This window comes from Octopus sinensis, linkage group LG21 (genome assembly GCF_006345805.1).
Source record: "Octopus sinensis linkage group LG21, ASM634580v1, whole genome shotgun sequence".
Taxonomy (NCBI): domain Eukaryota; kingdom Metazoa; phylum Mollusca; class Cephalopoda; order Octopoda; family Octopodidae; genus Octopus; species Octopus sinensis.
The window spans coordinates 14,144,373-14,170,009 of NC_043017.1; the positions used below are offsets into that span (position 1 = coordinate 14,144,373).

The window sequence follows — 25,637 nt, forward strand, 5'->3', positions numbered from 1 at the left end:
TTTGTCTTTCAAGAATTATTTATGAAGGATAAAAATTTATTGAACCTTAATTATTATTAATGGTATAATGACCCTCCCAAGCAATAATGAAATATTATTAATTACCTTTTACCAAATTGCCGGAACTCATAAATAGTGAGACTGTTGTCAACATGAAAGAAGAATCCCATTAATTCTCTCAAAGCATCATGGTCATTACTGGAAAAGAAAAACAGTGTTTTCATAAAATTCTTTTATTAAACAAATGTTTTAAACAAGCTGAATGGTTTACCTTAACAAACAGGATATTTATGTTCAAATATTTGCTTTGTAAACATGTAGTTCTGGGTTCAGTCCCATTATGAATCACCTTATGCAAATGCCTTCTGCCATAGTAGTGGTGCTTTAGTAGATGGAGGCATAACATCATATAGAGTGTGTGTGTGTGTTTACACTGGTTAAACACCCAGCATTGTTTACGCCACATCTCTTTATATCCTGTAACCTAGTATCTATTTTATCAATCTTTATTTATTGAACTGCTAAGTTATGCTGACATAAAGAGATGCAACACCAGTTTACAATTGGAAGACATAAATACATAAATGTTTTCAGTGGGGTCTGTTAGATGGAGAAGAGTGTGTTGTTGTTGGACTAAACACTTGGTTCGAATAATTGCAACAGAGTAGATTTCACTTAAAGACATCTCAGGATGATCTGGAATACATCCGCACAGAGGCCATCCACCAGATTATTCCTCTCACAAGACTTTGGCTAACCAAGGCTATGCATACCAGCTTTTCAATGCTGGTAGGGGGTGAATGGGTTGTTACAGGTGAGTCAGTTCATAGTTGGAGTTTCTGCCCCTTCGGATGGGTTGGAGTCTCTGCCCCTTCTGAATGGGTTGGAGTCTCTGCCCCCTTCTGGATGGGTTGGAGTCTCTGCCCCCTTCTGGATGGGTTGGAGTTTCTGCCCCCTTCTGGATGGGTTGGAGTGTTTGCCCCTTCTGGATGGGTTGGAGTCTCTGCCCCCTTCTGGATGGGTTGGAGTCTCTGCCCCCTTCTGGATGGGTTGGAGTCTCTGCCCCCTTCTGGATGGGTTGGAGTCTCTGCCCCCTTCTGGATGGGTTGGAGTCTCTGCCCCCTTCTGGATGGGTTGGAGTCTCTGCCCCCTTCTGGATGGGTTGGAGTCTCTGCCCCCTTCTGGATGGGTTGGAGTCTCTGCCCCCTTCTGGATGGGTTGGAGTCTCTGCCCCCTTCTGGATGGGTTGGAGTTTCTGCCCCTTCGGATGGGTTGGAGTCTCTGCCCCCTTCTGGATGGGTTGGAGTCTCTGCCCCCTTCTGGATGGGTTGGAGTTTCTGCCCCCTTCTGGATGGGTTGGAGTTTCTGCCCCTTCGGATGGGTTGGAGTCTCTGCCCCTTCTGGATGGGTTGGAGTCTCTGCCCCTTCGGATGGGTTGGAGTCTCTGCCCCTTCTGGATGGGTTGCAGACTATGTCTTGCAATTACGTTCCATTTTTAGCGGGGGGGTTAATGTCTTTCCTATCCCCATCTGCTCGACACTGTACTTTAATCATGGTGCCAATATTAGGAAAACGCCTCCTCTTTATCTACATGGTCTTCATTTTGTCATTTGACAACACAAAATAGGTTTTGTACCACATTGGACTAACGGGGGGGGGGGTCCCTTCTCGGCATTGTCTTCATTCTTTCCTTACCACACAGAGGACAGAAAGAGACATTTTCTATTTAATCCTTGTTGACTTCCATAATAGGGAGGTGGGGGTGTAGTGGGAGAGATACAAGAGAAGCAAAGTGGTAAGAAGAGAGAGTAAAAGAAAATGACAGAATAATAGGAAGAGAGTCAGGATGGGAGAGAAAAAATGAATGGAAAAATGGAGGAGTGACAGGAAAGGGTTACAGTGAAAGATGATGGAAGAGAGAAAAGAAACATTGGAAGAGGTTATGGATCTTCATCCATCTGTTACACTCTTTTCACCCATCCATCCTTTCCATTTCCCCTCCCCCAATTATATTCATTTTGTACCTTGGAGTTATCGTAGAAGCTATGTATTGACCTCTTTAGCAAGACACCTGTTCCCCTCTCTCAATCATATTTTCCCCTCCCCACTCAGTTGGTGGGGGTTTTGTTTTGCTTGTTACTTGTGACCTCACTTGTGCTGGTGCTACAAAATAAAGCAGCCAGTATACTCTGTTAACTTGGTGCAGTTGTCTGCCTCATTGGTCACTGTCAAACCATCCAACCCATACCAACACAGAAAATAAATGTTAAATATTGGTGATGCATGTAAATTGTTATAATGTCTTGTTGTTGAGATAGGTTCTCTTTCTTTCCTGATGAGAAGATTGCATTATTTTACACAGTTTATTCCTTTGGAATAAAACCAATGTTGCCTTTGAAACGTATGTCAAAAGTAAAAGAATTTGAATAACATCTGCGCTCAACTCCATTTATTTACTTATACTACACAAATTACTGCACATTAACCCGGAGTTTCTACCTTTGAATAGGTCGCTACATCCGTGTTACTTGCGTGAATTTTGCTACCCTGGTAACTGTTTATTGAATTTTCCATGTTAACGGTAAACAAAGGCTAATTCATTCATCCATCTCATCATCATCATCATCATCATTTAGCGTCTGTTTTCCATGCTAGCATGGGTTGGACGGTTCTACTGGGGTCTGTGAAGCCAGAAGGCTTCATCAGGCCCAGTCAAATCTGGCAGTGTTTCTACGGCTGGATGCCCTTCCTAACGCCAACCACTCCGTGAGTGTAGTGGGTGCTTTTTACGTGCCACCCGCACTGGTGCCAGACAGAGCTGGCAAACGGCCACGAACGGATGGTGCTTTTTATGTGCCACCGGCACGAGGGCCAGGCGAGGCTGGCAACGGACACGAAACGGGGCGGTGCTGGCAACGGTCGCGAAACGGAAAGTTCTCTTACATGCCACCGGCACTGGTAACACATCTGCAATTTCCATTGATCGATTTCCATTGATCGATTTCGATTCTGATCCTCACTTGCCTCAATGGGTCTTCACAAGCAGAGTTTCGACATGCCACCGGCACTGGTAGCACATCCGCAATTTCCATTGATCAATTTCGATTCTGATCCTCACTTGCCTCAACACGTCTTCACAAGTAGAGTTTTGTGTCCCAAGAAGGGAAGGTATGCATACGTAGGCTGGCTCCATCCCATGTAGAAGGCCACGGGTTGTGGACTCACTTGTCCTGCCGGGTCTTCTCGCGCACAGCACACTTCCAGAGGTCTCGGTCTCTAGTCATTTCCTCAGTGAGACCTAAAGTTCGAAGGTCGTGCTTCACCACCTCGTCCCAGGTTTTCCTGGGTCTGCCTCTTCCACAGGTTCCCTCAACCGCTAGGGTGTGGCACTTTTTCACACAACTATCTTCATCCATTCTCGCCACATGACCATACCAGCGCAAACGTCTCTCTTGCACACCACAACTGATGCTTCTTAGGTCCAGCTTTTCTCTCAAGGTACTTACACTCTGCCGAGTGTGAGTACCGGCATTACACATCCATCGGAGCATACTGGCTTCATTTCTAGCAAGCTTACGCATATCCTCAGCAGTCACGGCCCATGTTTCACTGCCATGTAGCATGGCTGTTCGTACACACGCATCATACAGTCTGCCTTTCACTCTGTGCGAGAGGCCTTTTGTCACCAGCAGAGGTAAGAGCTCTCTGAACTTTGCCCAAGCTATTCTTACTCTAGCAGTTACACTTTCAGCACACCCGCCCCCGCTGCTGACTTGGTCACCTAGGTAACGGAAACTATCAACTATTTCTAGTTTTTCTCCCTGGAAAGTGACGGAAGTTGGTCTCAGAGCATTTTCAGTGTTTATTGTTCCTGAGCATCTGCCACATACAAAAACCATCTTCCTAGTTAGCCTTCCTTTGACATTGCTGCATCTCTTATGTGTCCATAGCTTACACTTGGTGCATCTTATAGAGTTTCTACCTACACCTTTTCTACAGATCGAGCAGGGCCATCTACCTGAAGGTGTTTGTGATTTGTCTACCTTCCTACTGATTACGACTTTGGTTTTAGCTAGATTGACTCTGAGACCCTTCGATTCTAATCCTTGTTTCCACACCTGAAACTTTTCCTCCAGTTCTGATAGCGACTCAGCAATTAGAGCAAGATCATCAGCATAGAGGAGCTCCCAAGGGCATCCTGTCTTGAATTCCTCCGTTATTGCCTGGAGGACTATGATAAATAGGAGGGGGCTGAGTACTGAGCCTTGGTGGACCCCTACCTCTACCCGGAATTCTTCACTGTACTCATTTCCAACCCTCACCCTACTAGCGGCGTCCCTATACATGGCCCGCACAGCTCTCACTAACCATTCTTCTATCCCTAGTTTTCTCATTGCCCACCAGATAAGGGATCGGGGGACCCTGTCGAAGGCTTTCTCCATGTCAACAAAAGCCAGGTACAGGGGCTTATCTTTGGCTAGGTATTTCTCCTGCAGCTGCCTTACCAGGAATATAGCATCAGTAGTACTTTTCCCTGGCACAAACCCAAACTGCATCTCATCTAAACTAACTCTCTCTCTAATTAGTTGGGCTATGACCCTCTCCGTAACCTTCATCACCTGGTCCAACAGCTTGATACCTCTGTAGTTATTGTATCTAGGGCATCACCTTTACCTTTGTAGCAGTTGACTATTATACTGCTACACCAGTCATTGGGTATGACCCTTTTGTGTATCACCTGATTAACTATATGGGTGACTAGGCTATAGCCGACACTACCAGACATTTTGAGCATCTCTGCAGTGATTCCTGATGGGCCTGGGGCTTTCCCTGTCTTCATGCTTCTAATTGCCTTAGCTACCACGGAACTATCAACTCGGATAGCTGGTCCCTGTGTTGGGTCAACATTCGGCAGACTCTCTTTATCCCATTCATTTTCTTCATTCAGCAACCTTTCATAGTGGCATCTCCAAACCTCTCTCTTTGCATCCTCATTTAGCGCAAGTGAACCATCTTCCATGCGAACACACTTCTCTCCTACCACATCACGATTCTCTCTCACACACTGTCTTGCAACACGAAACACCTCCAGTCTTTGGTCCTCACGGCGCAGAACATTGGCAAATTTTTTCTTATCTGCTTCCCCTCTGGCTAAATAAACCTGTCTCCTAGCTTCTCTTTTGGCAGTCTGATACAATTCCCTGCTACCCCCATTTTTCCAGACCTTCCAAGCCTGTCTCTTTTCTCTAATAGCCCTGTCTACAATATTGTTCCACCACCACGTTATTCTAGGTCGAGAGAGGACTTTGCACCAGCCACAGATCTGGTCAGTGGCTCTCAGCAGGTTGTCCCTTAGAAACGTCCAGCTGTCTTCTACCCCCTGTGATGCTCTATCCCCTTCTACTTCGTCAGAGGCTTCAAGTAATATGTCCCTAAATCTCTGTCCATTTGCAGGATCTTTAAGCTTCCAGATCCTTCTTCTCCATATTTGTCGTCTTCTGGTTGTCCTCCTAGTCCTGATCCTAAAGTCACTAACTACCAGTCTATGTTGTGGGGTACATTCTTCACCTGGGAAGGTTTTGGCATTTATAAGCAGCCATCTCTCCCTTTGCCTTGTAAGGATGTAGTCAATTTGGCTGGTATGTTGGCCCGATTGGTAAGTGACTAGGTGGCTGGTAGGTTTCCTGAAGTTAGTGTTGCAAATCATAAGATTATTTGCATCGCAGAACTCCAGCAGCCTGGTTCCCTCCTCGTTGCGGGAGCCATAGCCATAGCCTCCATGTACGCCATGGAAGCCCCCAGCATGTCGTCCAACGTGACCATTGAAGTCACCAGCCACAAAGATAAGGTCTCTGTCATTCGTCAATGAGGTAGTCTGCAGTAGAGTGTCATAGAATCGGTCTTTCTGTCCATCGGGTAGCCCCGACTGAGGAGCATAGGCTGATATAATGGTTGCTAAACTATGATGAAGCACTAATCTAATCTTAAGTATTCTGTCACTTACTCTGATTACCTCAATTACTTTATCTACCCATTTCTCAGCGATAAGTATACCCACGCCACCAACCCCGTCAGTGTTCCCTGCCCAGAAAATCTTGTACCTGCGTTCCTTGCCTGTGAGGAACCTAGCTGATCCTCCTCTCCACCTTATTTCTTGCATGCAACATATATCCACACATCTCCGTTCAAGCATCTCGACTATCTCACCAGACCTACCTTTCAGAGTGCCAACGTTGAGGGTGCCAACCCTGAGGGTGTGGAAGGCATGGGCTCTAGAGACCCTGGGACGGTGGACAGTAGCTTCGTGTACCTAAAAAGAAAGCTCGCATTTGGCAGAATTCATGTGCAAGAAATGAAGTAGTAAAGTAGCCTTCAGTACAACCTGCATAACGCTAGCCTTTCATATTTTGCACTGTATGAACATTACCTTACATAGGTCGAGACTAGGGGTAGGGAGGGGTATGGATTGTGAGAGCATTTGCAGTCTTCATGGGAAGCAACCCCGGAATGGAAGAGAATAGGAACTTCCGGCATGCGTGGTGGGGGTGGGTGGGTGGGCGGGCGGGCGCACCGTAGCTGAGTAAAGAGGTTCTGTTAATCGTGAGCTAGCAAATGGGTTTGTATGAATCGGGAGACAATACTAAACGAAAAATTGAAAAATTGAAAAATCAGAGTGGCTATGAACCTGGAGACAAGTCTAAACGAAAAAAAAATGTTTGAGCTAGACAGGGTAATGAGGGAATACTGAAAGAATGAGGGACAATACAATGAGATGGAAATTGAAGAATCTATATATATATATATATATATATATATATGTGCATGCACACATACACACACAAACATGATCATCATTTTAACATCTACTTTTGCATGCTTACATTGATCAGACAGTTTGCTAAGGGAATTTTTTGTGGCCAGAAGCCCCTCATGCTGTCAGCTCTCACCTATTTCCAAGTAAGCCAATATTTCCCTTTGGCCAGGAATGTTTTTGCAGCTATCACACAATATCTCAAAACAGGGAGACATAAACACACAGATCTCTACCCTGTTGTTTTGAAATACAAGAACATTTTGAATGACATTCATAGAAATGCTGCCAGAAATATATTGATGGAATGGTCATGGCTGGAATAAAGATGACAAAGAAGTCAAAGCTACTTACTGTGTTAGAAGCCTCACACCAAACTTCACTCTCTTTGACAATAAATTTTCAGTTGAAGTACTCCGAGTTTTTATGCTTGGTAATAAAAGGGAGTTGCAAAACGAAGAAAGAAAAGGACTCAGTTTTTAGTCAGTGATTTCATTGGTTTAGGAAGAACAACTGAGAAACAGTTAGAATAGATATAGATATAATGTTTACTCTAGGGTTGTTGTCCTCATCCCTTACCAAGGTTGGGTGGTTCTTCTCCAGCACAACATGATGATATTGGCAGAGAATGTGATGAGAATAATATCTTAAAGATTGGTCACAAAAAAGGTAAGAGACACAACCATGGAATGTAAATTATATGGATTCTACTTGTAATTAACTTTAAATAAATTACTGCCCACTTTAATGTTTGTGGCAAAACTTAGTTGTGAGGTTACAAAGTTCACTTTGTAATTATGGGGTTTTGAGTTCAATCTCATTCTTCAACATCTTACATAACCTTGATTAACCAAAATCTTGTGAGTAGAATTTGGTGGATGGAAACTGAGCAGAAGCATTCAGAGTAACAAACTCGCTTCTCCCACCAACAGACGCCCCTCTACATTGGTACTGCTCTTCCTACTTTAACGCATGTAAAAATAAATCTAAAAGTGAATTTGACACAAAGTTTTAATTATGTCATTACTCTCTGCCTTGATTACTTACACCATTGGAGTGATTTAGGTTGGTTTAAAGCCTCATTTCTTTCTAGATTTGTCAGGACATAGAAATTCAAATAACCATTTCATCCATAAGCACTTCCTCTAAAACAAGTAAACAAAGACCAACTGACCGATCGGGATGATGTCCATCAACCTCTGCCTCACCCATTCACTGCATCTCTGTATATCCTGCAGTTACAGAAGTGACCTCTATCTCTGGCAAAACTGGCTGGTTTCATATCATTTTCAGTTAGGTACTATGTCCACCCCACGTACCCTCTCCCTCGCATTAACCACCACACCTTTTTTCAGAAAGGTCACAAGAAGCATATGACAAACGTTTACTCGGACTTACAGCCAAAGTAACCATGCACTCTCAGACAACAGCATGAACAATTTGAAATGTTAAATTCTTCTTCACCTCTCATGGCAATTAAACATATTGATCTTTTCTAATGAGCATTTATCAAACCTTTAGGTTTATAACTAGAAACAATATAAATAGAGCATTCAGTGAGGAAGTGAAAACCCAAGCTGGTACCTATTAATGCCCTGTTATCAATCATTTTATTTCTGAAGCTATTGAAATGCAATGAAGGGACTAAGTTCTTTATCTTTCTACTTTACACAATTACATCACACACACATATGCACATACATAGGTTGTAAAGGATATATTGTAACTGGTAAGTAAACCTTAATATAAATGAAATATAACTAAAATAGTATTTGAAATGGACTTTCTAAACTGAATCTATTCTTGAAATAAAGTATTTTAAAAGAAGTGAGTGTTTATGAGTAATTTTGTGAAAGTTTAAAGTTATAGAATGAATTTCAGTGAAATGCCCATTTACCTGGTCTCATGTAGAAATCTGTTAACACCTCTAGGTTTATGAGAAACATAACTGTGAGGTTCAGTTAAGTGTTCATCTTGCTCTGGGTCACAAATAACACTTCTAGAAGAAAATAATGATAGAGATGCATGCGTAAGTGACAAAGAACCAGAAAAGATTGAAAAGTACAGATTACTAAAAGACAAAATTGCAAGAATGTAGACAATGAGGTGAGTGTCTGTCATTCCAGCAGTTGTAGAGGCACTTTGAGCAGCAAGAACCAAGTTCGAGAAACATGTCAAAGAAATCGGATTTGACCTGAGAGCAGAGTAAGCCCCAAAACTGCTCTGCTAGGGACAGCTACGATTTTTAAATTGGCATTTGGATGTTGAATGTCTTCCATGACAATTAACAACCAAGTATCAAAGCAGGGAATTAGTTAATTATATTGACCCCCAGTGCATGACTGGTACTTAATTTATCGACCACAAAAAGATGAAAGGCAAAGTTGACTCTAGCAGAATTTGAACTCTGAATGCAAAATTGAAAGAAATGCCGTGAAAAATTATGTTTGGTATGTTAAACATTCAGCCAGCTTGCCATAGTAATATACAATTTGATTCTTAGCTAAAAGGCTGAGGGACAGCAATATGAAAGTCAGTGATGATGCAGTTCTCATCTTACAAGTTGGATTTCAATTTAGGGTTGAATTGAAGAACAGATCACAAACTCACTGAACATAAAAAGCAGGTGTCTTCCCCCAACATTCAGTGGTCTTATCCATGCTAGCCATTTTCTCAACTCTCCCCCATTTTTCAATGAATTTACTCAAGGATAGCACCTCTCTCTCTCTCCACTTTCATTTTCCTTTTCAAGAGGAACTTATAGTTGACAAAAAAATTGATAAGAAGACAGTCTCTGTACTTAAATTGTTCAACCTCATTCACCACACAACCTCTCTTGCTACAGCCACCAGACAAAGGAAAACTGCCTTCTATGCTCAGTTAAAGGAGACGGGTGGGGTAATCATCACAATGGACCTGGGAGCAGAATCTATTTTAAAAACGACAGCAGCTATTTGACATAAAAGTCACAGGTCAACAATGTCGAACAAACGTATTCCAAATGGTTTTCTCCTTCTGGGTCCACCTGCTGGTACTTCTGTATCTGCAGAGGTTATTTTGAACCAGTAGTAACCGTCAGCAGCACTGATAGGTCAGGGACTTTAGGGAGTTAGCCATAATTACCAAACAAAGAAGCCAGCTTGTTTTCATCACTGCCAAGAGTTACCCCAGAATCTTGTCACTTTTCTCTGCTATTAACACTATGGAGTGTTAGAGTCAAATGTCCACTGGCAGAAGGCAGTGAGCATCTGATGACATTCTAGATGCCAGGAGCCCTGAACTTTGCTTCATGGCATTTCCTCCATCTTTATGTCCTGAGTTCAAATTCTGTCAAGGTTGACCTTGCCTTTCATCCTTTCAGGGTTGATAAAATAATGAAGTCAATCAAATCGACCAGCTTCTTCCCAATAAAGTTTCAAGCCTTGTGTCTATTGTAGAAAGCATTATTACTACTCACAAACCATTGACTAAGTACTTCAGAGTTTACTCCTGAAATTATACCAAACAACAGATTATAAAATATATAACATGGTCTTCTTTGTCAATAAGTCTATAGACAATAAGCTATATTCCCTATATACAATATTCCAATAAGACCATTACATTATTTCTGCCTCTCCCTACCACCAAAAACAGAAATGGACCTGCTACCTTGGCAGAAAAAAAAAATAATCCCAGATATTAATAATTTCTACAGAAGAAATAAAAACTTGTCACCATACCGTGATAACTGGTCTACCATTACAGTTTCAATCAGTTTTTCCTTTTTCTTTAATTCTTCAAGTTCTTCCTAAATAAACACACAAAAAATTTTTTTTTCAGAATTGATTCAAACAATATTTCTTCTTGATGTTGAGGAAATATTTTCAAACACTTACCATATTTGACTGTTTTGAAGAATTCATTTGAGACAGAAACTTCAACTGACTTATACATTGCTCAAGAGTATCATCCATTCCAGTATTGGGAAATTGTTTCTTTTCTGCCATATTCTTATTGCTTGGACAATGGTTGTTGACAGGACTTAACTGAATAAATAAAACCAGAAGAAAACAGTTGACAACAAAATCTTTCAAACAGCATCAAGTCATTGTTTGTAACTTTTTCTATCTTTTTATCCAGAAAATGAATCCTAATTACAAAAGAAATATCAATTAACCACAATATATATTTCTACTCCATATACATGTAGTTTTAATAAATTAAAGTTTTCTTTAAACATTTTAGCACTGACTTCACTTAATTTCAATCTTAGGATATACAAAGAAACCAGTTTGAAGACTGAAATTCAAACAGAAATAAGATAATTAGAAAATTTGGCACACACAGACTAATTAATTAAAATTATATTTGCAGGGAGTATTTTAATGAGTAATAAACGCAAGGGAGGCAACTATGAAATTAATTAAAAATAGATTCTATCTCTTAAATGTTGCTGATTCCGGATTTTTTCTGCATAGACAATGTTCTAAAGATAACCCCAAAAGAAAAAAAAAATTGCATAAGAGATAGATCAGGGCTTCTATGTGGCTACAAAAACAGGGCCATTCCTTCCAATCAATGGCCAGGGAATCTGTTATTGAGAGCTTGTTGCACATTATGGCTGCAATGAGCCGGTGCTCCGTCCTGCTGGAGAAATTCACTTATTCCCTTTTCTCTTTCAATGTCTGCAATTTGGGGGGAAACATAAATTTCTAGCATGTTCAAGTAACTAACGCTGACAACATGATCATGCTGGAGTCCACACCACACATTAACCTTGGGCGAATCACATACGTACTGGAAAACTTCACTGGGTTGCCGAGCTCCCCATATCTGAATGTTTTATCAGCTTAACACAAACCATGCTTAATCACTAAATAAAATTCTGTTAAGATAACTATCATCCTCAACAATTTCTCTGAGCATCGTTACAGCAAATTCAACGTGTTTAGGCCTAACTGTCTCCTTAATTTTATGTCGCATTTGAATTTTGTGAGGCGTTTATGCAGCAGATTTTGAATTGTTTTAGGCATGCAAAGTTCCAAACTGCATCGAGCGGTGGACTTCTTAGGATTATGCAAACATGACACTCTCAAACGCTCCACATTCTCTTCCAACGTGTGTGGCCGGCCTGGAGATTTCTTAATGTTTACATTTCCAGTTTCTTTAAACTGGTTAAACCAACGAACAATGGTTTTGTCTGTAGGTGGATGTTGTCCATAAGTATGCCAAAAATGACATTGCATTAAAACAACTGACTCAGCGTGCCACAACCCACACTGTACTTTCTGCTGTACAGTCGCCATGGTTACCGTGGATTGATTGGCCAGATGCCCGCTAGTGAAATAGTGATTTCAAGGACAAATATTAAAACTCCTGCAGTTGTTATACAGTCCCACATTGATTTCATACAGATCACTTGCTTGTAGTTAGGACAATTGACAACTGAATTCACGGAAGCCTTCTTTGATGACCCTGTGGTTCAGTGTTTAAAGAAATTAACATTCATACTTACAGCTTTATGTTTGGAGTAAGAAGACTTCATTTCTTCTTTATATTCATTGTATAAGTTTTTATATTTCTCAGAAGGTTTAGGTAAATCCTCTGGGATCACAGCATTATCCCAAACAGAATTCTAAAATAACACGTTAAATGAGAATTAAGGGTTTGAATAAAATTCTTGGAGAAAACATTCATTATTAGTAAAAGGAATGAATGGATGTGATGTAGGTTAAAAGGGAATCTATTGTCAGAGATGAGCTTTCCAGTGCTGTGGAATGATGACTGTACCATGACCATGCTGCAAAATGGTTGGTCATAAAGTAAGGAAAGCAACCATGAAAACCAGAGCAAATGAAAGGAATAAATGGATGTGAACTCCACGATCCCCAGCAAAAGTGAACCATCTCGGGGAACAGGAAACACTGACACAGTTTAAGTGATTTTCTTAATAAACCTACCACCACAAACATATTTTTGTTCATTTTACGACCATTTTTTCCATACCTGGAGGGGTTAGATGAATGTATTATCAAGGTGATGTTTTACCTGTTGCACTTTCTGTTGATTTTAAAGCAAGGGACCTACATGATTACACTATTGTATATACAATATGTAGTACATGTAATAGTAAACAACAGTTTATGTATATATGTAATACATACAAAACTTTTTCAGATTGTGCACACACACATACATGTGTGTGTGTGTATAGGTTAAAAAGGTGAGGAAAGACAATTAGGCAAAACTTGACAAGGACATTTTATTTGATTTAATCTAATTTAGCTACATAACAGACGATAAAAAATACTTTCTGACAGCTGTTTCTGGGGTATCCCAGCTATCGGAGCTTCGTATCAAGCAATGGCTTTGTAAGGAGTATTCCGTCATCGGAGAGATATAGATTAGACAGTGGAAGAAAGTTCCTCATCAGTGATATTTGTTGTGGTTCATAATGTCCAGAAGGGTGGAGGGGTCGAATTAAATCCAGTTAGATCAGGTATTCTTTAGGTAAATCCAAGATCAGAAAGGATGTTTAAGTGGCCCAGCATAGTGAGAGGAAGGAAAGAATGGTTATGCAGTACTCCATTGTGAATGAGTACTTACTATGGAGTACTGCATAACCATTCAGACCATGAGGAAACACATTCCATTTAACCCATGCAAGCATGGAATAGTGGACATTAGAGAAATGGTGATGATGACGATGATAGTGTATATCATAAGATACACAGCAACAAAGAAAACGATCCTGACTGTGTCAACAAATAAGCTTAATGTCTTCAGAGAAGAAACGGTTTGATCTCAGGATATTGGACCTCATGGCAAAGATGGCAAAAGACTACAATAAGCAATGAGAGAGGCTGTCTTGGAACAGAACAATGAAGCTTATTTATGGGGGAAACAATGATGGTGACATCTCTTTGTTACTGCAATTCATCTAGTTTATCAAATGAAAGAAAAAAACTTCAGTATTTCTCCTAGAATCAGAGAAATAGTTGAGCACTTTAAATAATGTTGTTTCAGTTGAAAACTGCAGCAAGGTTCCTCACCCTTGCAATAATTCTTCTTTAATACAAGTAAAACCTGCCAGAATATTCAAAATATTCCCTTCTTCCAAAATTACGGTAATTTTCCAAAACTGTAAAATGAAATATAATTGACTTGGAATGTAGCATGGAACAGGGTAAAGATGTATTTAAAGAAAAATAATAATAACTGACCTTCTTAGCTTTTGTGTTTGGTTCACGTGCTGAATCCTGGATATCAAGGGTCGGAACATCAACATGACCAGAGGAAACACTGGACTGAAAAGAATAAACAAAATAATTTATTATTATTATCATTATTATTAAAATGAATCAATAAATAAAAGTTAAAATGAAATAAAGATTGTTTATTCAGGATTATATTCTAATCAGAGAGTGTGAAAAGCATCATGTGAATAAACATAGTGTAGTGAGATATATATATATATATATATATATATATCCATCCTCATCATTTCTATCCATCAGACACTTTCTTTTTACACTGATGAACTTGCCTAACCATTTACTCTTTCCAATCCCCTTTACTACTTATATCCACTTCCTTGTCATTTGAGTATATACCTTAACACTTTCACCCCTATCTTCCCTTTATCCTTTCCATCAGTTCCTGTCCCTCTATCATACTCTAACCTCTCGTCACTTGGCACCAACATATCATCTCCCTAAATACTGCACCTCACCTCAGTTGTGCTGTCTTGTGAGTGACTTGGTGACCTCAGTGGTACCAGAACCACATAAAAAGTACCCAACACACAATGTAAAGTGGTTGACATTTAGAAACTATACAAAAAAAAAACACTGGAGCCTGGCACAGTCCTCTGGCTCATCGACTTCTACTGAACCATCCAGCTCATGGAAGGTAATATGTATACAAACATAGACAGAAAATCTAATTTTATACAATGGATTTATAAGCAGATATTTTCAGATAAATAGATGACTATTTTACTGAAATCAAATCTATTTTCTCTCTCTAAGGAATATTTAACATTAAATTCATTTTTAGGTTAATAAAAAGGAGAACCAGTGAAGTATGGGGATTGATGACATCAACTAAACTCGCACCCTCAGAATTGCTGGCCTAGAATTATTTCTTCAATAAAAATCTTATAAAACAATTTAAAACTCACATTGTGTTTATGTGGATTAGATCTCACAGTGAAATTATCAAGGCATCTACAATTGTAAAAAGTAACAAGATAAAAATTTATTTTTGATATAAATATTTTCATTTACACATTTCTAAAAAGAAACTTTTTAGTGTGGTGGGTAAAAATTTCCAAAGAAAAAGGTTTGTGGGTGGGTCACAAGTTCTAGTTCTTATATCAGTGTAAATCTTGTATATATCTACGTATAATTCGATATACATTAATAAAGAAAAGTTTAACATATTTAATTAACATGTAACATCTTCATTAACACTGCCACTGAATTTAGGGTGTTTATGTTACTTATGAGGTATTCTATATTTTTCAGCTAGAGTGTAGTGGGGTCTCTCAAGGGGAGTGGCACAAACCTAGCAATACATGTTTTATAGTGATAACAAAATTTCCATTCAAATAGCAATTGTTGGACGATTTCTGTTTGTGTCTGACGATTTTAAGTCATAGTGGAAACGCGACCTATGTCGCAGATAGACATACCAATAATCATAAACTTGCAATATTTTGTACATACAAGTACATGCAATTTCATTGCAGCCTGCAGGTGCAATGAAATTGGTTTGCGGACACAACTGTGCCAGCAGGCAGTGTTTTCCCTACTCCTGATATAAATAAACCCTAAAGAGAAAATGTAATTATTTCAACATATCGTTTAGGATTTTATAGGTTCCACTTATTTTTCGTTTGTCTCCTACTGAAATCCCTATTTTCAGAAACAAACAAAAGATTAACAGTCAAAACAGATGTCATTCTGTGTGGTACAGAACTGAAATGTGTCATTGTTTCCTCAAATATCTGAACATCAATAGCATCAATATTACTGAACATTGCTCAGACAAGACTACTTATGATGGAATGAGAAGAGATGCAGACTCTGGAAGCCACACCTAGACCATCTATTTAGGAGAGCAGAACCATATACCTGTGTTTAAATTTAGTGATGGGTTGAGTGTATCCATTTATATCAAAAACAATTTAGCGATTCAATAAATATTTATTAAAATAAGTACCAGAATAAAATAAATATTGGGATCAATAAGATTAACTTAAGCCCTTCAAAGTTGTGCTACAGCATGGCCACAGTCAAGTGAAGCCAATACAAGAATAAAAGTCATTAACATATATGTTTAATACATCTGAAGCATCATTTTCACTGTTAGAAAATATGAAAAAAGACAGTCTTTGAAGAGATTACCTGTTGGAAGAAGAAGATGTTGAGAGATTGTCAAGATTTAGGTCATAGCAATCGATAGAGACTTTTGATTTTGTTTCTGGTTCTTGAAGATAGCGAAGATCCAAAGTTGGGACACTGAAATCCACATGAAAAGAACAGAAAAATAATATTCTCAAATACTTTTGGCAAATCTATTAGCTTTTCCAATTCCCTATATTACATAAGTGAGACCCTGCTGTATTCAGCCTAATTTGTTTTCAAGGACTTGTTCATGGAGATGATCATATCTAGAGTTGTTGCCAATGTATAGAAGATTAACAGTAGAAGTGTGTGTGTTAAAAGTGACAGCAAATGAGCAGCTGGGTAATTAATATATATATATATATATGGGGAGTAACGTGGGAGACATTAACAAATCTGGTAGACATTAGAATCAATAGAATATGGATTGAACCCACAATTATGTAATTCTAAGTTATATCCAGTTGTGTGGCAACTTGGGCACAAATGTCCTCAACAAGATCTATTTGATCAACCCAGAGAAATAATGAAGAACAACTAAGATGAAACTGTAAAAATCTCATCTGAAAATGAAATTTGATAGAATCTGTGTTGAAGCTTGTTTGAAGGACTCTTTGTGTTCTTGGGAGATAGACATAATCTGTTGACTGGTGTAACTTCACGACCTGACACTATAGTAGAGTCCACTCTGTGACCACCCAGTTTAAGAGTACCACCTGCTGCTCGGGTACCTTTAGTGGAGTCTCTATTTGGTTACAAGGATGTAGGCCACCAGGTGTTCTACCTGAACTGTTTTCATTTGCCTCACCAGTCATAGAGCCCCTGAAAGGATCTCGAGTGATGTCTTTCCTCTGACTAAGACATCACAATGCAAAACTGAAGTTATTAGTGGTTCCATACCATTCTGGTCGACAGTTCTCTCCTGGATACTTTTGGCAAGCAGAGTAACATCGTGGTTTCTGAAATATCAAATAAGCTTTTCTTAATGACCAAAAGATAATTAGCCAAATCAAGAAAATTATTTGCATAATATATGACAATGAAGATATGCATACAAGGTCTGTCCAAAGGAAAAGAAAAACTAAATATTTAAAAAAAGCCACAGATTATTGCTTTACTTGATTGAATTAGATGTCTCTCTTTCAAAACACCACCACCACCTCCTCCTCCTCACTGTTGATTTGTCACTCCCAACATCGTTTCAATTTCTCCAGTTTTATAACAACCTCCAGAATGTGTTTTTAAAATTAGGGCACAGATGAGCCCAAATCTAGACAACAGAGTAAACGGGGCTGGGGAGAAGGGGCTGGAACCGTCTCTAGTTTTGTTAATGAGTGATGCATGAGCAGGTGCAGTGTCACAATACAGCATCTATGCCTTGTTCTTCCATGCTTCAGATGCCTTCTTTCATGCAACCACTCTCAAACCCCCATCTCACATTCAAATAAAACTCTTTCTTCATCATCCAATCTCAAAGAACATGATTAATGATACGCTTCCAATCAAAAACAAATAATTAACTTCTCTTTCACATTTCAGTGACTCTCTTGTTGTGTTTGTGACCCTTTTTGTTTTGCCATCATGGCTGCAGACCTACATTTCATCCCCTCCCAAAATCCTCATGAATATTCATGACATCAAACAGCTCCTTGGCTTTTGGTTTTTTCTTTATCAGTCAACAGAGGCAGAACAAACTTTGGCTAAAATTATGGATTCCCAACTGACTCATCTTCATTCATCCACAGACCTGGCACAAACGACTAAGGCCTGTCCTTTCCCTGTAGAATGTTATCCCTTTGGAATTTCCTCTTTGCAGAATATTATCCCTACAGCTGTTGATTTGGTCCCTGAAGGTTTGTGAAGGCTCTGGACACAGGTCCTTCCTCCAGACAAAACTAAAAGGAATAAAAATACTATGCTACAAACAACAGAATTGGCCTGATTTTCTCTGTACCTAATGATGACTTCACTACAGGGCACTGCACAATCCATGCAAGTATAAGAAAACAGACATGATGATGATTGAAAATAACCAAAATAGGTTGTATAAAGGTCAAAAGAAATAAACTATAAGGTTTACTTGTACCTTGTTATATTGCTTTGTGCTGGTTTTGAATCCACTTCGTGGTGTTTCTGGGAGGCAGTTCTGAAGAGAGGCTTTGCTCCCAAATATCTTCAGATCCATCTAGTCTGATGAAAAACTTAAAACAATATATGTGTATGTATGTACATATATATATATATATATATATATATATATATATAGTTCACATTTACAGAAAAGCAAAAGACGAAGACAGGTGCAGGAACAACAAGCAAATATATTAGTTTAATGCTCTGTAAAAATGGAAAAGTCTTTCACGTTCCATGCCTACACTCTTTGACAAAAAGGAATAAGTGAGAAAAAAACAAAACAGTTCAGTGGTCCAACATGGCATATGACTAGAAAGGAAAAAAAAAAAGGAGATAATAATGGTGATCGCAACGAACGGTGTGCAAGCATGTGTATGTGAGAATGGGGATGAGTGAGTCCGTCGTGCGTGTAGTAGTAGTTGATGTGTACCTTTTCAAGTGGTGTATGCACATGTGTGTCTGTGACCAAGTATTGTGTGTGTGTTTATGCATGTTGCATGTGTGTGTGCATATGTTGTCTGTGTTCAGGTATTATCTGCTTATAATGGTGTGTGTGGCTGCTCATAGAGTAGTGTGTATGGTGATGCTACTGACGATTGTGTGCGTGTGGTTAATGGTAAGTGGTGTGGGTGCTGAGAAGTGGTCGGTGCTAGTGTGTGTGGAGTGGGAAGGGGCGTGTGGGTGTGTGAAATGAGGACCAGTGTGTATGATTGTGGGTATAGTGGTGTGTGTGTGGTGAGGGTTTCAAGGTGGGCGGTAAGCAGGTGTGTGGTGGAGGGGGTCAGTTAAATGTGGAAATCTGTGTGGGGTTGGTGTCAAATGAAGAGAGGTGAGTGGAGCCCATATGGCACAAATGAACTATGAGAGAAGATTAATGCCTGTTCACAGTGAAGGCAGGAGTCCAGGTGGCCCCTGTGCAGAGACAGTCCAAACAGACAGGTGGTGTAGCAAATGACTGGTAGAGCGGAAGTGGTGTGAAACTGGGGTGTCATTGCCGAGTCTGATGTCTTTTAGGTGCTCTGCGAACTGATCAGCCAAGCAGCATCCTGTTTGAACAATGTGTAGGGAAGGACAGAGAGAGCAGGAGATGCAGTAAATAACATACATATATAACATTATATATACACCATAACAAAACCTGAAATCAATTTAATCCCCCAACTTTTTGATATTTTGATGATATTAACATAGGTGTTGTTCTCCTGAGGCTATGACAGAAAATACTTGACTGATGTGCAATACACTGGAATCATTTTGTTTTGATGCAGATTTTCCAATCACACATCCATGCCAACCAACATCCGTGTTTATCGATTTAATCTATGGAAACAGATTCTTTAGTTCAACACTCTTGTGAAATACATTCAGTTATCCTCATCTGATATTACAATGAAGAGAAAATGTACAACTGAATTTGTCACAGTAGTTCCATTTTGATTATTACCAAGTTCTTTTCCGTGTGTCTGTCTGACAATGATTGTCTTCCAACTAAAAAACAATATTTTTCTGTTTTCAACAGGTGAAGTATCATTTGCAATGGAGTACCTTTTATTTCAATACACAAATGGCAAATATACAGAATGAAGAGTTCAGGCAGTATAACTGAACATGAAAGAATGGTAGGGTCGGTAAAATTTGGGTTGGAGAGAACCTTGTGTGCTTGCCACAATGATCCCCTGTCAGAAAAGTTCCAATCCTGGAGATGGATTGAAACCCAAAGGTGGTTTTGCTGTTTGGCTCCCAGATCAATTTTGATACAAGAGACCAACAATCAAATGGATGTCAGTCACGTCCACTCCATCTGACAATTATCCAATATGTCCCTACATTTTTAAAATGATAGGGTGGTCTTAAAAGAGATTGGCAGCTATTTCTAGTATATTGAATGACCAACACAGTTCTCTTAATTAAATCCAACGAAAAAGATGTGTGGAGCTCTATGGTGAGAGGCTTGGGTAGATTCTCCCTGATATAGACGTATCTGATGCCATTGCATTCTGTGGAATCGTCCCGGTTACAAATTTTTCTTTTAGACAACTGGTGCATTACACGGGAGAATAAACCTCCAGTGAGACAACAGTTGAGAAAGGAAAGGTAAATAAATGAGAGCGAGTGCACATATTTACAATGGTAGTCAGGGTTGGGCAAGGTGCCTTGTGACACGCTGTGTTCCCTTAGACAAAGATTTCTATTAAAAACAAGAAAAATAATACGGCTGACACAAAAGACAGAAATACGACAAGGTACTTTCATTATTAAATCATTTCACTTATAACCCCCAAAATTGAAAACATTCATGTTTAGTCAATCTCACATCTCATTGCCTGCTTAACAAAATAATATTCTAAACATTATATAAATTATATTGAACACAAGAAATAAAGGTTTAATGGGTTATATGAAAACAAAAATTTGCACCAATGAACTGGGGCTGAGATGGGGAGAGAAATGTATATAAAAACTAGCTAGTGCATGTATATATGTGTACATATTACATGTACATCTATATATATACATCTACACATAAAATACAAAATACAAAGTTATATCTTGATATCGCTAGTGATAACAATACTCAAAATATATAACAGACTGGAATTGTAGGCCTGTCTCTTGCAATTTCCATCAATTGCATCTAGCCCTCCTTCTTGTATAGAAGTGTGGCTACAATCCAGCCTACCTCTACTTCTGGGGGGACATTTTAAATTTTTATCCGGGACGTCCTACGTCCCAGATATAAAAGTAAAATAAAATATTTCCACTTTGCAAGGTTCGATTCGAGTACTCCCTTGCACGCTCCATTGACTCGAACCTTGCTTCTATTGTGGCGAATTTACCGCCTATGGTTAGATACTTGATATCTTTCATAGTCGCACCAAGACACTATTCGATGGTGCTTTCCTCCAGGTGTTCAAATCTTTTTTTTTCTCTACATTGTATACATTATAGACAATAGTCTTTTCTTTCATTTAATTTTTTATTTCGTTTGGTGGTGTTATCTTAGATTCACCGTCTTTGTCGGTGCTCAATCTGAAATAGGTTTGTATTTCTTCCATTTTAATTTTAATGTATTCGCGCCCGCCGACGGCTGCATCGAAATTCATTATGCTTCCATGTAAACGGTGAAAATATTGTCAATTTCCCCAAACAGGGACAAAATTCAATTTTTAAACAATAACCAAAGCTCCTTCTCCCAAAGGAGGAGGGTTACGGTTTACAATCATTTAACAAATGCAACATAACGTTTCCCTTACGAGGAATCAACAAACGTGATAACAATAGTTAAGCAGTAATAATAATAACAACAAACCTTACGATGAATCAGAAAGCAGGATGCAGTTGAAGCTTTAGTCCTTTATGTATAAGAAATAAACCAACAGCAGTACTCAGTAGAACCAGCTGTTTGAGAAAACAGATATTACATACAGCCAAACTTCATATAGATACTTAATGCTAGCTAATTAGCAGATAATCTAATGTAAAAGCCGTGGCAAAGTGTATGTTCACAGCTCCATCTGGACCATTCCATTTCTGCACACTAATTTTATTTTTAATTTATTCTCATTTATGTGAAACCACTTATTCAATTGATGCAATTTTATACCAATTGCTATTTGTACTTTTAATTGTGATGTTATGATTTAATTATTATATTATACTTTATTTTGATTTTAATTATTACTTACTACTTATAATTCAATTGTTATTATTATCTCTAATTTTTATTGTTAAAGTGAAAGTATTTGACATAAAATAGAGAAATGTTTTTGTTTCACTTTTAACACGTAATACTGAAATAGGGGAGAAGATATGATATTGCTATGGGCTCGCCCTAGACAAGAAGTTGAACATTTTTTTTTGCCAATGAAACCACACGGACCCTAAGTAAGGCATGTGTAAAATTTGAATGAAATTGGTTGTGTAGTTCTCAAGTTTTAGGGAAACACACAGACAGACACACATTCTCAGTTTTATATATAGAGAGATACCTTTGATTTCTATAATTACTTTTCAAACGGCATAGAGAACGATTATAAAGAAATTTGTGGGCAAAATTTTTTCCAAAGGAATTTCGTTACAGAAAAAGGTTTTGAAAAAGATTACAACGGTGGAGATGGGCTAAAAACAAGAGCTAAATCGCAGTTAACTTTTTTCCCATAATGAAACCATATTCAACAGCGTATTTATGAATTAGTTTCTATCACCATGATACATGGAATCTTCTTAAAAACCTTTTTCTATTACTCAAACCATAAATAAATAAATAAAAAAAATTTTTTTTTCTACTTATTTCCATTTCACTCAAGCAAAAACATAATTCCTTTCTCTTCAAAAGTCCTCTCATCCACTTCCTCGGAAAAAAGATTTCCTCACAAATTTCTTTATAATCGTAACCTGTGCTGTTTGAAAGCTATTTATATAAGGTTTCGCTAAAAGCTATCCATTCTCCTAAAAGTTATGAAGGAAAAAATCGGATCTTGTGAATTTTCCCTAAATTCTCTGCACCTCGGGTCGTTGGTGCAAATTTTTGTTTCCACATTGTTAAATACATTCTTTTTACACATATTACACTTTTTTCTTTTGTTTTTGGTGGCCGGGAATTAAAGTAAACATTAAAGGAAATTAGCGAAAATGTCCCACCTGTTGTATGTTGCCAGGTTTTGATGGCGGACCGTCACCACCCTCGCTTCCCCGTCTTCCCGTCGCCGAAAAACATGGATTTCTGGAGATAAGAAGAAACAAAAAAGCGTCAGTCAGTGCGGTGACGGTGCGCCATGGCCACCTCTATAGGAGACAGGTAAAATAATCCTTCTTCATATCGTGGTTTACTATTTAAACTTACATCGATTCCTCCGTGCTGTTGGGTACCACTAGCGAACAGTGGTCCCGGTGCGCGCAATCGCGCAAGCTAGTCGTAAGTAGTCGATCCTACAGCGACTTTTTAACCCTAACCTTAGTTTGTTTATAAAAATAATTTATTTCTTTAGTTTAAAAAATGATTTATTTTGTTCGAAAAATATTATTTAATCTTCTTTGATATGTATTCAGCCTTGAAATACAAACATACGTGCAAGGCGTAGGATCGACTACTTACGTCTAGATAGCGCGGATGCGCGCACTGTTCGCTAGTAGTACCGTGGTGTTGCGCATTTTTTTCATCATATTCGTTTAGAGTAAGTTGTTGTACACCTATTACGCTATTTTTGTTTTTGTGCCCGTGTCAGACGTTTTCGGAAATTCCCGATGTGAATTTTCCGAGGCCCTTTCGCGAATGCGCTTTTTTTTTTCATATTCGTTCAGAGGAAGTTGTTTTACACCTATTACACACATTTTTTTGTTTCTTTGAGTGGTGTAACGCTTTAGTTTAACCTTTATAATGAAATAAATATAAATAATAAAAAGAAAATATACAGTACAGTCGTTTCTACTTCGCAATTTTCCCCTGTCACGGAGGGTTTTGTGACACACGCGACGACAGTCGTCGAGCGATTACTCTATTTCTCATAGCTTCGTCGTAAAATTACTGATTCTGGTGGAGTTTACAACAGCGAATCCATCCAACCTCAATTGTTGGCAAAATTAAAAATTTATCCTAAGTGTGGTAGAATTAATATCGGAGCTGAAGAACAGGGTGCCATACTTCAAAATATGTTACTGAATGTTTCAAAAAAATTATTTAATAACGAAAGAATCTTACTTTGGTTTTATATTCTTTTTCTACGTCGTTAGAATAGAATAGAATATATATATATATATATATATATATATATATATATATATATATATATCCAAAGCATTTTAAAAAAGTTAGGTAGAGGATATAGAGGTGGCAACCTTGTAACAGGAAAACTTAAAGGAAAATAAACGAAAGCGAAACTTTGTAGCAACGTCTTAAGAGCAAATGTCAAACACACGTTTCACGTTGTAATTTGTGTCAATGCAAAATATTTAATTTGAAATATACTTACCAAATTCCTTTTTACATCACCTTCAGAGTCCTGGTATTTCAGTCTTAAACACGTTTTTACTGCAGGAAATGTGGAAACACTAGAAAAGAACCTGCGGCCAGTCATAAATTACACGTTGCCATGGTGACGGTTAGTTTATAAATAAAACGCTTTATTAAGGGAGACTACTCCGGCTGACTAAATTGTTATCTTCCACTTGACAGAGGCATTACTTTCGCTATTAACTGTAAATTAATTATACCTTAATCTTGTGATTATTTAAATGTTAATTTTTTTGCATTCATTCCAGAATGAATAGCACTCGGAGTAGGGACCTAAGTCTGTAAGGGACTGAGATGTCGCTGTGGTTACAAGTCTTCAGGGTCTGCTTTGCCGCCGAAATGCCGCTCGTTTCGCTCATCGCACCGAGCTAATCTTAATCATTAAGCGGCTCCGGATTAATATTCCTTCAGTTCTGCGTCTAAAACTGAGACAACATCCTATCACTAACTCTCAACCTAACCCTAACCCTAAATTTTTCTTTTCTTAATTGTTAAATTAAATTAATTAAATTGTTAAATTTAATTAATTGTTAAATTAATTAAATTAAATTAATTTAACAATTAAGAAAAAAAAATTAGGGTTAGGGTTAGTGACAGGATATTGTCTCAGCTTTAGACGCAGCAAATGATTTTAGCTAAATAGAGGCGATTCATTGGTTAAAACTCGAAAAATTAAACTACATTAAACAAACAAATTACAATTTTCTCAAGAAAGCCAAGAGAAAAAAATGTTTTATTTTGACACATTCTACCAGTATACGAAGTGTTAAAGTGTTTAGTTAACTAGAAATTGTGTTGACATGTGCCGTTCAAAAGGAAAAGATCCCGAAGCTCTTGTCATCGTTGGTAGCTCAAATGTCGTAGCGATGGGTGCCAGGCATGCTTTTGACTAAATTTTTGTAGTAATTCAAAGGTTTTCTCTCCTGTGTCAAAGTCTGCAATATATTGTTTCAAATCCAAAACTGATGACACATTATAAACTGCAATTTATATGATTCCATACCTTTTTTTTTTATTTTACAGGATTCAGATCGAAGAGATGATCCAAGCCTCCACCTGTCCTTAAGAGACTAATGTCATCATTAGGCTTAAATTAATCTTAAATACATTTTGCTAAATGTCTGGAGGAAGGGGTAGAACCTACAGCCTTTGTAGGCCCTTTGAGATTGGTGAAATAGATGCTGGGAGCAAGGAAGAAATTCCAGAGAGTAACATTCTTGGAAGGAAAAACTAGATTTTAGGGGCTAGTGTGGAGGGGACACAATGAGGTTGATGAAAGGAGGAGGGGCGA

At 38.5% G+C, this 25,637-nt stretch overlaps 1 protein-coding gene across 4 annotated transcripts in view; it reads right to left on the bottom strand.

Annotated features, from left to right (window-relative positions):
• The window catches only part of LOC115222975 (calcyphosin-2-like), a 72,624-nt gene extending 48,178 nt beyond the window's left edge, over window positions 1-24,446 (bottom strand). Inside the window, exons 1-13 of one of the 4 annotated variants that reach the window (XM_029793398.2) lie at window positions 24,306-24,425; window positions 22,978-23,059; window positions 18,290-18,393; window positions 17,104-17,162; window positions 16,204-16,317; window positions 14,976-15,021; window positions 14,017-14,100; window positions 12,309-12,428; window positions 10,690-10,839; window positions 10,534-10,601; window positions 8,709-8,810; window positions 7,166-7,240; window positions 106-198 (exon numbers count right to left, since the gene is read on the bottom strand). In XM_029793398.2, the coding sequence (XP_029649258.1) occupies window positions 106-198; window positions 7,166-7,240; window positions 8,709-8,810; window positions 10,534-10,601; window positions 10,690-10,839; window positions 12,309-12,428; window positions 14,017-14,100; window positions 14,976-15,021; window positions 16,204-16,317; window positions 17,104-17,162; window positions 18,290-18,388 (1,010 nt within the window). In that variant the 5' untranslated portion in view covers window positions 18,389-18,393; window positions 22,978-23,059; window positions 24,306-24,425. Of the gene's footprint in view, window positions 1-105; window positions 199-7,165; window positions 7,241-8,708; window positions 8,811-10,533; window positions 10,602-10,689; window positions 10,840-12,308; window positions 12,429-14,016; window positions 14,101-14,975; window positions 15,022-16,203; window positions 16,318-17,103; window positions 17,163-18,289; window positions 18,405-22,977; window positions 23,060-24,305 lie in introns of all 4 variants that reach the window. The other 3 variants (XM_029793397.2, XM_036511985.1, XM_036511986.1) reach the window with 3 other exon arrangements.
• Window positions 24,447-25,637: the final 1,191 nt, after the last annotated feature.